The sequence below is a fragment of the Palaemon carinicauda genome, chromosome 10 (assembly GCF_036898095.1).
Source record: "Palaemon carinicauda isolate YSFRI2023 chromosome 10, ASM3689809v2, whole genome shotgun sequence".
Classification (NCBI taxonomy): Eukaryota; Metazoa; Arthropoda; class Malacostraca; order Decapoda; family Palaemonidae; genus Palaemon; species Palaemon carinicauda.
This window is the reverse complement of record NC_090734.1, coordinates 136,460,672-136,475,361: the sequence shown is the minus strand read 5'-3', so window position 1 is coordinate 136,475,361 and position 14,690 is coordinate 136,460,672. Positions and strand designations below refer to the sequence as shown.

At 32.4% G+C, this 14,690-nt stretch overlaps 1 protein-coding gene across 1 annotated transcript in view; it reads left to right on the top strand.

Moving 5' to 3' along the window:
- Nucleotides 1–13,730, top strand: part of LOC137648501 (potassium channel subfamily K member 13-like) — a 100,933-nt gene extending 87,203 nt beyond the window's left edge. The window contains 2 exon segments of the mRNA XM_068381420.1: nucleotides 3,476–3,670; nucleotides 11,840–13,730. Of these exon segments, the coding sequence (XP_068237521.1) occupies nucleotides 3,476–3,670; nucleotides 11,840–12,004 (360 nt within the window). The 3' untranslated portion in view covers nucleotides 12,005–13,730.
- The last annotated feature ends 960 nt before the right edge of the window (nucleotides 13,731–14,690 follow it).

Genomic DNA, 14,690 nt, shown 5'->3' with positions numbered 1-14,690 from the left:
CAGCACTCCATAAATGTCAAATGTTACTGTTCTTAAAATTATTTATTTTGATTGTTAATTACTTCTCTTATTTCCTTGTTTCCTTTCCTCACTGGGCTATTTTCCCTGTTGGAGCCCCTGGGCTTATAGTATCCTACTTTTCCAACTAGGGTTGTAGCCTAGCAAGCAATAATAATAATAAAAATAGTAATAATAATAATAATTAAAACGAAGGCATAAAAACCAAGAACTAAGAGTTGAAGCTAATAAATTGTGAAAAATCAAAGCCAACTCCTATGTAATTGTCCTGTGCATTTATCCATGTCTTCACAAAGTACCTGCGACTCATCCGTATCCGATAAACAAATCTATGAAAAGGACAAAATCCGGAAAAGCATTGAAACTATAAGAGAGATTACTCGAGTGCATATGTGGATGAGATCATGTTATGGGGTAGATGGAGATGGTTTGGGCATGCTCTTCGCACTCCCCAAGAGAGATTAGTTCACCAAACTTTCACCTGGGATCCACAAGGCGCTAGAAGAGTTGAAGGCTCAGGCCTACATGGCTGAGGACTATGAAACGTAAAGCGGGAGATGATGAATGGAGAAGTATTGATTTGAAAGCTCAAGATAGAGGCGACTGCTGAAATCTAACTGAGGCCCTTTGCGTCAATAGGCGTAGTAGGAGATGATGATGATGATGATAAGTCCTTCATTGTGTCCTTGAAAGGAAAAGAAAGAGATTTGGAGGAAAGTTGGCCAAGGATTCTATGTCACCTTAAGTAATGACAGTAAGATTGTTTATATACCCGTCAATTCCACTGAAGTATCTCACAGCGCCTTTTATTTTGCTAATCTTAAATCTTGGCAGTTGGATTAAAAATGACTTTAGGAAAGAAATATAATTTGAATAGTAATTTTAAGTCAACATAAAATCTGTGCACGATGTAATTTTTTTTTTTCATCGGCGTGTTAGTTTAGCACTATCTTACGTTTGCCTGTTTATCAATATGGGGGCAAAAATTATTATGACTAATCTTACTATATAACTTACTTTTCCCTTTTGTTATCCTTCCTTTAATTCAGTATTTATCCAATCCACTTCCGTATAAAATTAACAATTTATTGACTATTCCAGTAGAACAAGATATTGAAAAAAATAAAACCTAATATCCACGCAGTCCTTTCAGTAAACTACCGTGAAAATGGCATATTGCATAGCTATGAGTAAAACTATTCGCTATTTTATTCTGTTCAATTTAACACATTTTAGTCTTCCATACACTTTTGACTCATAGGTAGTTTGATCTTACACTAGGAAGTTCATATATATATATATATATATATATATATATATATATATATATATATATATATATATATATATATATATAAATATATATATATACTGTATATATATATGTGTATATATATATATATATATATATATATATATATATATATATATATATATATATATATATAATAAGCCATATATTTTAATACATTAAAGTCTGGATTCTCTTAATGACCTCGGGATCAGAGCCCCAGGCGAAATCACTAAAAGAGTATAGTATCTGACCGGTCAGGTTTCGAACCCTGGTCTAGGATACTTGTATGACAGTGACCTTACCACTTAGATATATATATATATATATATATATATATATATATATATATATATATATATATATATATATATATACATTTACACACGTTGTTATTTACTAAAGGGTGTCAGATTAAGTATTTTACTTATTTAAAGGATAATGGCCTACCCAGAATAGTAACAAAGTGCAAGGCTTAGCTCAAAGGCAGATTGCCCACTGTGGACAGTCAGACGTAGTCTCATTGTTTGCCAAGCCATTTCTGTGTGTTTGGTCACAGGTTCAGACCAAAAGGGTCTCTTTAGCACTTCCTGAATGTAGTTAAATGTGGTTTCCAGGTGCAGGAGCAGATCTTCAATGATTACCATGAGACTATCATAGAGCGACTTTTGTAGTAGAGTTTTAATACTCAGTAGAAAAATGTTTCACCAACATTCTATCATCATCTTCGGTACAACATTTCTGTAAGCCTTTAGTTTAATCAAGAAATATCTATCTAAAAAATTTTTTTGCCTTTTTTCGAAAAAAAGGTCAGATTCAGAAGGCAATATGGAAACTGTCACTGACCTGTTCACGCTGTCTTGTGACCTGAACTCCTTGGAAAACACCAGTCAGAATTTGATCACCAATTTATTTTGACTAAAGAAGGCTCATGTATCACAATGTCCAAGGAAGGAATGCCATGCACCATTCATTCTCACTTTTCCAGCAAACGACTGATTAATAAACCTTCAAGCACTCTGCTTTATATATACATATATATATATATATATATATATATATATATATATATATATATATCTATATATATATGTATATATATACATATATATATAGATATATATATATATATATATATATATATATATATATATATATATATATATATATATACATATATATATATATACAGTATATGTACATTTTATATATACACACAAAAACACACACATTATATATATATATATATATATATATATATATATATATATATATATATATACAATGTGTGTGTTTGTGTGTGTATATATAAAATGTATATATACTATGTGTGTATATTATATTATATATATATATATATATATATATAATTACCATGGTTTTTAAATCCTATAGATCACCATTCTTTGCACTTATGTCTTCTCGAATATTCATTATTCACCACGTGCACAACTCATTTCGATATCTTACTAAGTCATCTCCTATGCACATATTTATACACATTTATACTCCGTGCGAATGTGCATACTGCGCATGCGTTTACATTTTTATACCTGAATTTATCAATATATTCTATGAATGTGATCAAGATTTTTTTTCTTGTGCGTGTGTTTACATATAGCTATTAATACCTGGTTTAAGTTGGAAGATATAAAATCTTTAATACAAAGTTTGGGATAAATACAAAGTAGTATGTTGATTAAAAGGACACGCCCTGTAATATAGCCTACTAAAACAATGACACGTTCTCTAATAACTACATTTTTTGTTTAAATCAAACTAAATTAAAAAAGAAACTATTATCTAATGTTGCTGTATAATGTCCTCAAAACAATGTTTGGAATAAATTCAAATAAAGTAGTTTCCTGATTCAAATGACACGTCCTTTTTCAAGCTGAAACAATGGATTTAAAAAAGAAATCAAATTAGACAAAAGCTTATCCTAATATTACATTTGAAAAGTCAAACTAGATTAAAAAGCTTTTCCTAATGTTGTAAATAAAATTCAAACAAGACTGAAAAAATAAGTCAAACTAGACTAAAAAAAATTAAATGTCAAACTCGACTAAAAAATTAAAAACCTCAAAATACACTAAAGAAAAAACTTTTCTTAATGTTGCAATTGAAGAAATCTAGACTAAAATATTCTTTTTCTTAAAATTGCAGCGAATGGTGTGTTGCTGCGCCCGAGGCCGTTGCACGCAAACTCCCCGTCGCAACGCCGTTTCGCCCTCGCGTCTCCAGAAGCATACCATCAAGAGGGTCGAGGGCGGAGACATCGACTCCATGTACGGGTCGGAGACCGAAAGGAAGCTGTCCGGAGAAATGGTCTCGATGCGAGAATACATTACTAGTAATAAGGTGAGGTCACGGCTGAGAGATGCGTGGATTATTTTACTTCTGATAATAAAGTTAACTTTGTTTGGTTAAGTATATTCATTAAGTGCGAGATGAAATAATGGATGATTTAGTGATAAGTATTAATTGGTCGGTAATAGTTACAAGGATTATTTTACTTTTGATAACTAAATTAACTTGTTTGGTTAAGTATATTAGGCGCGAGGTAAAAATAAATGTATGATTTGGTGGTACTAATTGTTCGGTAATAGTTGCGTGGAATATTTTACTTTTGATAACTAAATTAACTTGTTTGGTTAAGTATATTAGGTGCGAAGTAAAATGATGGATGGTTTAGTGATAAGTATTAATTGTTCGGTAATGGTTGCGAGGATTGTTTTACTTTTGATAATAAAGATGACTTTGTTTGGTTAAGTATATTTATTAAGTGCGAGCGAAAATAATGGATGGTTTAGTGATAAGTATTAATTGTTCGGTAGTAGTTGCGTGGATTATTTTGCTTTTGATGATTAAATTACCTATTTTAGTTAAGTATATTCATTAAGTGCGAGGTAAAATAATGGATGGTTTAGTGATTAGTATTAATTGGTCGGTAGTAGTGGCGTGGATTATTTTATTTTTAATAATTAAAGTACCTTTTCTGGTTCAAGTATATCAGGTGCGAGGTAAATTAATGTATGATTTGGTGGTATTAATTGTTCGGTAATAGTTACGTGGATTATTTTACTTTTGATAAATAAATTAACTTGTTAGGTTAAGTATATTTATAAGGTACGAGGTAACATAATGCATGGTTTAGTGATAAGTATCGATTGCTCGGTAATAGTACGTGGATTATTTAACCTTTGATAATTAAATTAACTTTTGCTGGGTTTAAGTATATTAGGTGCGAAGTAAAATAACGGATGATTTAGTGTTAAGTCTCCACATTTACCCACTACTAATTCTCCTATCTTCTTTTGGCCAATTTTAGCATTGAAATCACCCAAAGTAAATGTAAATTATTAGAGTAAACTCTGTTAGATTATTTTACTTTATGATAATTAAATCAAATTTTGGGGGGTTAAATATATTAGGCACAAGGTAAAATGAAATATGGTTTAGTGATAAGTGTTGATAATAAGTGAACTGTATTAAGGTGGGTTATTCTACTTTTGTTAATCAATTTGACTTCTTTTGGTTAAGTATGTTAGGTAAGAGATAGAATAAAGGATGATTTAGCGAAGTGATAAATGTTAATAACAAGTAAAATGTCTGTTAGACTATTTTTTCTTATGATAAATTAACTTTTTTTTGGTCAAGTATATTAGGTGCGGTTTAAAATAATGGATGATTTAATGATGAATGTTAATAAGTAAACTGTCAGCGATGAGCCTAGAAAGATAATTGCAGAAAGTAATGTAATTTGTCTTTATTTCTTATAATAAACAGAAATAGAAGTAAATATATAAAAAAAAATATTGAGATCACCCAGAAGTAATGCTAATCTGGTCTTTTTTTTTTTTTTTTTTTTTTTTTTTTTTTTTTACGTTTCAATTTCTTCATTTCTTACATCGAAAACACATTTTTGTTAGCAGTCAGATATTAGAAACATAGCTTTTCTCTTAGAAATATCATTATAGAAAATAATTGTTGTTATTAAAATGGAGTCATATTTTATTGAGGGATAATTTTGCTTTTCTGTATGCTCTTTTTTCTTTGTACAATTCATGATTTCATTCTAATTAATCCTAGTTCATTTCCGGTTTCCTATTATTCCTCCATTGGATTTTCAAAACAGCTTTCCTCATACCCTCATTCTTAAAGTTAGTTCATTAAATCGTCTGTATTTTGTGTTTTGTTTGGAAGATATTCAGATAAAATAAAACAACAGTTTTACAACTCACGGCTGTCTGACATTGGAAAACAGGGCTAATGAAATTGATATGATTTCAGTGTTTGGTATTAATATCCAGTTATATATCATTTTAGGCTTTAAAAAACAGGAGCTTTCGCACTTTTATCAAAGCGCCTCTTCGCTGAAGAATGAAAAAGTCTCACGGTGGTTCGAAAGTAAACTGAAAACATATAACCAATACAAATTGAACGTTACTTAACAACCAAAGTAGAAGTCCACTAGTCTAATAGGCTACTAGCTATTTGAACATTAAAACCGTTCACTCGTTGGAAAACTACCATTTCCTTTTAATCTACTATTTCAACTTCGACCACTACTTTGGTTTTAGAGTAACTTTAACCTTGTAATTGTCATTATGTATTTAGTTTACCTTCAAACCATTATGAAACGTTTTCATTTATCAGATAAAGAGGCACTTTGAGAAAAGTGCAAAAGCTCTTGTGTTTCTCAAATACACAACGATGTATAACTGTGTATTTTTAATACCCAAAATCCTTACAGTTTCCGGTTACAAAAATATAGTTTTGGGATTTTATTAATTTTTAAGCCCTTTAGTAATTCGAGTTAAAAGAATGAGAAAAAGTAAATTATTGGACAATTTCTGTTAATAGAATCCCTTTTATTCAATGCTGAAAGAGAGAATTTAAAAAGAGCAATAAATTCGCATTTTCCTCCTGCGTTCTCTCGTCATTTAATCTAAAATTATATTGAAATTCGAATAGAATTATTATTAGTTTTCACTTTTTCATTTCTTAAGAAATTTAGTGTCATTTGTCCTATTTGCATCACGGGTTGAATAAATATTCTTTAGAAATTCTTTAATGAAAATCCTTGCCCTAAAAACAAAAGAGATGATTTATAATAACATACTACTACTGATTTCTCAACTATCATTCATCCAAGCAATCACCCATTTGTTTACAAACAAGACACATACAAAAACATAGTCACTCTTCCAGGTATAACATTTTTTTTTCAAATACACAATATGATATAGGTAAGATAGTTCACTTTCCCGTATTACCTCCGTCAACGAAGTTGGAAGGAGTTTATGTTTTCACCCCTGTTTGTGTGAGTGTTTGTTTGTGAACAGCTTCCTGGCCACAAATTTAATAGTCGAGCAATGAAACTTGCGGGGATTAACTGTTATGTAAAAAGTTGGGAATGATTAAATTTTGGAAGGTCAAGGTCAAAGGTCAAGGTCACAGTCAAGCAAAATGTTCAATATACGTAATCAACCATAAATTTGCACATCGTTGTCACAGAGACATCAAACTTGGATCATAATTAAATGTGTATGAAAATCCACGCCAATTAATACATGTTAAAGTCAAAGGTCAGGGTCAAGCAAAGGGTCGAGAAATAAGCTGCCACGGCGGAGGTCTGCGCTTTACTGAGTGCCCCTCTAGTTCGAATCTGTTTTGGATCTCAGGGGAGAAGTCGATGACAAACCCAATAAACATTAATTTAGTCATGTTTTGGGGGGTGAAGAAAAAATACTGTAGGATAAAATATAACATTTACTCAATTTATAGATTAATATTAAGTCAATTAGGGCGTTTTTATCCCTTGCAAATCTTCATTTGCCAAACTTCTAGGGTTTCAATCAATCAATCAATATATATATATGTATATATATACTGTATATATATATATATATATATATATATATATATATATATATATATATATATATATATATATACATATATATATATATATATATATATATATATATATATATATATATATGTATATATATATATATATATATATATATATATATATATATATATGTATATATATATATATATATATATATATATATATATATATATATATATTGCTAGTATATCATTTATATTTTAGTATTAATCTCCCACCTACACAAATAACCTTTTCTTTTCACCCTCTTCCTCTCACTGACAATCATTGATGTCCAACTACAGATGTTAAATCTACCAAAGATAAATGAGCAGGTAACATACCATGGAACTTAGCACACTCACTTTTCTAAAATCTATAAGTAGCCTGCAATATTCACGGGTGTTTACAAGCAGTATTTGAAAGCTTTAAACACAGAATTGCTACTTGCAACACATAATAATTGTAACAAAGATTTGATAATTGTAACACCAGCGTAAAGTTGAGATCTCGGCATTCACTTAATGTGGAATCAGCTATCCGGTTATGCTTAACTATCTGGAGATGATTAGTTGAAATTGGCTATAGATTAGTTCTGGAGTTGAGTATTTAGTAGCCTATGTTGCAATTTAGACAAGTGTAGTATGTGATATATAAAATGTAAGATATAGAATGGTTTCGATGTAATATATTTACGAGATAGCAACTGAGTATTGAGCTGCGTATTTGAAAATTATACGCTTTCTAGATAACAACTGATTATTGTGCTGCGTATTTCAAAACTAAACGTTGGACTTGTTAATAGGTATAGTGTTTGAGTGGTTTATTTTGAACTATGCAAGCTTCTAGAAAATCAATTTTGACATATATTTCATTACTTGAGACGTGCATTTAATTACGCAGAATTACAAGCAATGTTTCACTTCATCAAACTTCCATGCAAGTCATTTCTTTAGACAGAGTTTATCGGTTATTCAGCTATTTGGGAAATTTTATAAGTAAGATTCTACTGGTACCAATTATTTTGGCATAGATATTACATTGATACTGAGCATCATTCACTCACCTAGACATTGGCACAGTATTTAAAGTATCTAGCTGTTTCGTTGATCACTCACTTGATGGTAGCAAAGTAATTAGTAATCACAAGTACTATTTGAAAAAAAAAATATACAGGTAGGAATTCGATTCGATTCGGTTATGGTACCAGATCAACTTGGAAGGTTTACATAAAATTCTCCCTCAATTGCATAGTGCAATGCAGGATACACGAATGAATAAAAGACAGAATATGCAAAGTGCTTTAGTTTTTCAAAGCTCTATTGTGGACATTGGTGAAATGTTTGATGCATTATGCTTAAATTTGTTACACGCAATAACGTGTACTTGAATATGACATTGGGTATTGAAATTCAGCCAGAGTACTTACAGAGCACAATGAGAAAGGAAATATTACTATGTAGACCAAAAGACTTTGTTTAATTTGTGACGCAAAACTCCAATTCTACAAGACACAAGCAAATGTTTGCTAGGGATTCAGTGAGTTAATTACCGATGACACAAATATCAATACTATAACTCAAATGCTATTAGAGTTACTAGATTAACCAAATACAAAACATAGATTCAAAATAACAGCCAAGATGTTAGACATGGGTCTTTCAAAGGCTCAAGCAGGGCACCTCAGATGAATCATTTGGTAGATGTCTATAAGAGTATCCTAGAAAGTACTTCAAGGGACCCAATCCTCTTTTGTTTATTTCTTTATTAATAGGGAATCTAATTTCCGTGAAGGAAACAATTTCCAACTATTTGGAATAAGTCAAACTTAAACCCATTATGACACTATTCCTCATAAGGAGAGGATGACAGGTTTAGTTGCATTTTGACTAGGATTATGAAACCACATATCACATCATGAATAAGTCTCTCGTGGGAAAAAGTCCTATAGTAGGAGCTAAACAAAAGGAGGATTAACGGAAAATCTAACATTACACTTATGATACAAATCCAAGCTTAGAAATTGTGGAATAGGTTCATAGAAATTACTAAAACAAAACACTATGCCACTTCTAGAACCCAAGCAGCTAATTGAAAAAAAAAATAGACATTAAAGGAAACCGCGAATATAATGCAAATTCAAAATCAATAGAGATTATTTATATTAAATACATCAAATTGGATGTATTAGCATGCTAATGCATCCCCAACAAAAATTGTTATTTCAATGGTCCTTTACTTACTCCAATAAAATCTTCGAAATTTGTTAACAATTCTTTTTGCATGGTTATTATTTAAAACAAAACAAACTTAGATAGTATGGTGAAAATTTTGTGGGTAAGATGCCAAAAAGCCAATTGATGAAGGAATAGCAAATTAGTAGAAGTCTGGCCATCCTTAAAAGTAGAGGGAAAATCATCTTATTTGATAAACTCTTTAGGAAAAGGAATATCTAAACACTTTAGCTTCCTTACTCAGTGCTAAAGCTGACTGAATAGTTTTATAAACTGCGTGGAGAACCATTCCAAAGGTCATTGCAGTATTCTTTGAAGTTGCCATTCAAATTATGATTGCCTATATACAGCAGTTGTATACTTGGAGGCCTCTCTTAAAAGAACGAAAACTTTTCAACTAACGAATGCTGAAGGGGGAAAGTCGAACTCAACCCAAAGATTTTGTCTCAGCAGCTCCAATTTTCTTTCGTATTTATTCATCTGACTTACACACATACCTCACATTAGACGATTTGGCTCTTTTTCTCTTACAAACATTTTACAGAGATCTCGTTACTTTCTTTACTTCACACCTCTGTGATTCACCTTTCTTATCCCACCGTCATGTGTCACATTTCTTGACCTAACAATGTCCTCCGGCGGCTATACAAACTAACTATCTCCTATTATTATTATCATGTTGTTATAAATTGCTAAGCTACAACCCTAGTTGGAAAAGCAGGATGCTATAAGCCCACGGGCTCCAACAGGGAAAATAGCCCAGTGAGGAAAGGAAACAAGGACAAATAAAATATTTTAAGAAGAGTAACAACATTGAAATAAATATTTCCTGTTTAAACTATAAAAACTAACAAAAACAAGAGGAAGAGAAATTATATAGAATAGAGTGTCCGAGTGTACCCTCAAGCAAGAGAACTCTAACCCAAGAGACAGTGGAAGACTATGGTACAAAGGCTATGGCACTACCCAAGACTAGAGAACAATGGTTTGATTTTGGAGTGTCCTTCTCCTAAAAGAGCTGCTTAACATAGTTAAAGAGTCTCTTCTACCCTTACCAAAAGGACTGAACAGTTACAGGGCAGCAGTTAACCCCTTGGTGAAGAAGAATTGTTTGGTAATCTCAAGTGTTGTCAGGTGTATGAGAACAGAGGGGAATCTATAAAGAATAGGCCAGACTATTCGGTGTATGTGTAGGCAAAGGGAAAGTGAACCGTAACCAGAGAGAAGGATCCAATGTAGTACTGTCTAGCCAAAGGACCCCATAACTCTCTAGCGGTAGTACCTATCTATCACATCACACACACACACACACACACACACACACACACACACACACACACACACACATATATATATATATATATATATATATATATATATATATATATATATATATATATTTATTTATTTATATATGTATATATATAGATAGATAGATAGATAGATAGATATACATACCTTGGCATGGAGAAAGGGTTTTTGTATCGCCATGATCAGCAAAGATATACTAGTCAGGACCACCCATACTAGGTTGGTTTGCTGTGAGTGACCAGACTAAAGTCTCCACGATCACCAGTCCGCACTGTCTGAGGCCTTTGTATTGCGGTAGACTAGAAACGGCTCAATTTATTGCTGCTTGTTATGCATTTGTTGAAAATTGAATTTGACAATTTATATGAGTCTACCGCCAAAAGTCAGGTATTTTGAATTTGAGATGGGGAAATTAAGTCATATAAGTTTTCTGACTCTTTAACTTGTATCTTTCTGAAGGTTTTTGATATTTATATTTTTATTGAATTTAGCAAGGATTGTCTTGATATTGTAAACTTTTTCGTCTCTTTTTCATCTTCACCGTCTTCTTGATATAATTATTATTAGTATCACTACTAATATTATTTTTCAACAAACCTTATAATTATAATCATGATCTCTCGCAACTGAGTTGAGACTAACATACAGAAGGTCCTCTACTTACAAGCTTAATATGTTCCAAGCTGATTTTTTTTTTTTTTTTTTTTTTTTTTTTCTTTTTTGCCTAGTGTAGGGTTAACCTGAATCCCATGCCTATAATTTCCAGCTACAAAAATCAACAAATGGTTGGGTTTCATATGAATAGATATCATGTTATTACAAATGACGTTTTGCTTAATCTATTAAATGATAGAAAATTGTTTTATTACAGTATCTTTATCTTATCTTTGTTATTTCCAGTTGGGTTTGAGTTTGTATATCCAAAATTCTGTAATTTGGGGACCTTCTGTATACTAATCTGGATGTTAGCACTGATTCCATTCCAAAGTTTAGTCAGAATAACATATAAGAGTTGCCTTCGATCGCCCACTTTCATTCCGTTAGTCACTGTTGACATGTCCCTCTCTCTCTCTCTCTCTCCTCCAGGTATCTTTGGCTGTGATGCAAAAGCAACTGTACGAGACGGCGCAGATGGGACGGGGCAGCGCCAGCTCGGCCCATCCTCGAACTCCAAACGAAGAAAGGTTCACTCCTGGGCAAGTCGGACCTCTGGCCATAGCTTCCTCGAAACTTTGCGATCGCATGTCGTAGCTGTAACCTTTTCGATGAGAAGCGCAACGTCATTCTAACGATGAGCTAGATTATCTACTAGAATGAGATTACAATGAAAAAAAAATGACAAAATCTAAGCTGCATGTGTCGTCTTGGAGTTTGAAAATAATGGATGTGTTTACCTTCCCATTAACACCGTCTTGTCAATTTCTTACATTTTCTCATGTGTCTTGTACTTTAGCATTGCCTTGCATTCCCCTCCTGTAACAGAAAATTCAGAACAATGAAGAACTTTCAGACTTATTGACGTATTTAACCAAGCTTAGAATAAACTTTCTAAAAAGGACTGCAAGTTTTAAAAAGAAAGAGGATATCCTAAGAAAAATTTTTACAGATTAATTGGGGTACTTGTGATTATCCCAACACCATGAGAAATGAAACCTTTAAGAGATACAAACGTTATAACCCATGCAAGTATGTGCGAGTGTGTGATCATAATACCCCCTCACCATCCTTTCTACATCTTTCTGCATTTGGAGTGTTTCCGACATCCCAGAGATTTCGAGAATCTGTCTCAAACTGAGTTAACCTTTGACTGAAACTAACCTTAGCCGGAGCTGCTATATGATAACCCCTTGTCGTGTCTATCCTAGCAAACTTTCAGAGATTCAGTGTCATTGATATTTTTATTACCAAGTGACCTATAAGTGGATTATTTCCTATTTCACGTGCGAAGGATTGTGATACTGAGGACATGCTTGTGACGCGAATATCCCTTTGCCTTCCCTTGGTATGTTTACATTTTAAGTCTGTGACTTCCTGACATGAACAGCTGGAATTTCAATGTCTATAATATAAATCCATTATGATTCCCTTTCCTCTCTTAAAGACTTGACATGTACATCGAACTCGCATAAGTTGTTTAGTACCACCTGGAGAGCAAATTATGGCAAACGCAGTCGTTAGAAGATATTTAATGTCCGCAGCCCCTTTTCATTGATACTCCTCTCCCGTCCGCAACTTACAGTGTCAGAGAGGTCAAGGTCTGTAGAATACATTCTATAGACCCTGATAGAGGTTTTCTAAATGATTGCTGCCCCTCTTACCCAAACTGCTTGACTATATTTATTCTTGCCCCCCAGATCTACCACGTTCCGTTATACAACTAAGGGAATGTCCGCCAAAAAGCAAACACCTGTTTCTCTTCTCAGCATATTTTTTTATCTATTCAAGAGTGCTAAATACAAGTTATCTCTCTTTGTGTGAATTCACCAATACCTTCTATGAATTATTCATAAATTGAAAAAGAATTTCGGAGTGGCATATTCTAATCCATGACGAATGTCATTATACGAGAGGTCGAATGATATTTTCCTGTCGTGATGTGATCATACTCATCACGATCCAGTGGCCCGAATGATCTTGAAAAGGAAACGAGAGGAATCTTCTCGAGATAAAAAGAGACGATCGCTCTTTGCATAGCAAAAGAAGATTTCGAGAAATCCTTCGACCACTTCACACTGCAGGTTCTCTTCGTTTCGCCTTGGCATTTTTAGATTCCCTAAAGTGCATTCTGAGATTGTTTTAGACTTTACGTCAAGGGTAATGTTTGAGACATGCCACCTTTTTTTTTATGGGGGATGGGGAAGGAGGATAGAGAATGTGTTTTATAATTCAGACGAGCTTTTCAAGCATAATGGCAACATTGAAAGTTTTTTTGTGTTCAATTATATCTTCGGCAATAATTGCTTTGAATATGTAGGGACTGTTTGTTATTGAGTTTCATGGTAATTATGAAAAAAAAATAATCAATTTTTTTTTTTTTTTTTTTTTTAATTCTATTATTTGGATGTTGGAATACGCAATCACACACAAACACATACACACACACACACACACACACACACACACATATATATATATATATATATATATATATATATATATATATATATATATATATATATATATATATATATGGAAGGATCATTGTCAAAACCAAGAAGAATAGCAAACAAAAAACACAAAGATCTTTTATACTAAAAAACATGGAATACAAAGAAATGGTACAAATACGAGAAATAAAAGAAAGGAAAAATTGATGTGATAAGTCAATGCCAAGATTGCTACAGTACCACCATAGGAGCTCAATCATCCATAACAATCTTCATTACTTTCATAGCAAGTAGTTTTTGTTACCTCCGCCAACGAAGTTGGAAGGAGGTTGTGTTTTCGCCCCTATTTGTGTGTGTTTGTTTGTGAACAGCTTCCTGGCCACAATTTTAATCGTAGAGTAATAAAACTTTTAGGAATTAACTGTTACGTAAAAAGCTGGAAATTATTAAATTTTGGAAGGTCAAGGTCAAAGGTCAAGGTCACACTTAAGCAAAATGTCAAATTCACGTAATCAGCCATATGTTTGGACATCGTTGTCACAGATACTTTAAACGTGGTTCATATTTGAGGGTATGAAAATCCTCACCAATTAATACATGCTAATGTCAAAGGTCAAGGTCGAGCAAAAGGTCGAGAAATAAGCTTCCGTGGTGGAGGTTTGCGCTCTACTGAGTGCCCCTTTAGTTTTCTTTTGTAGTGGATGATAAAAAGATGAACAATGTAAATTGAGCCTAGGAAGGGATTAGATAATCATAGATTTTGCTGTTTTTATTTAGACAATATATGTCTGATTTTATAGCATTTGTTTTATACTAAGTCGTGATTTAAG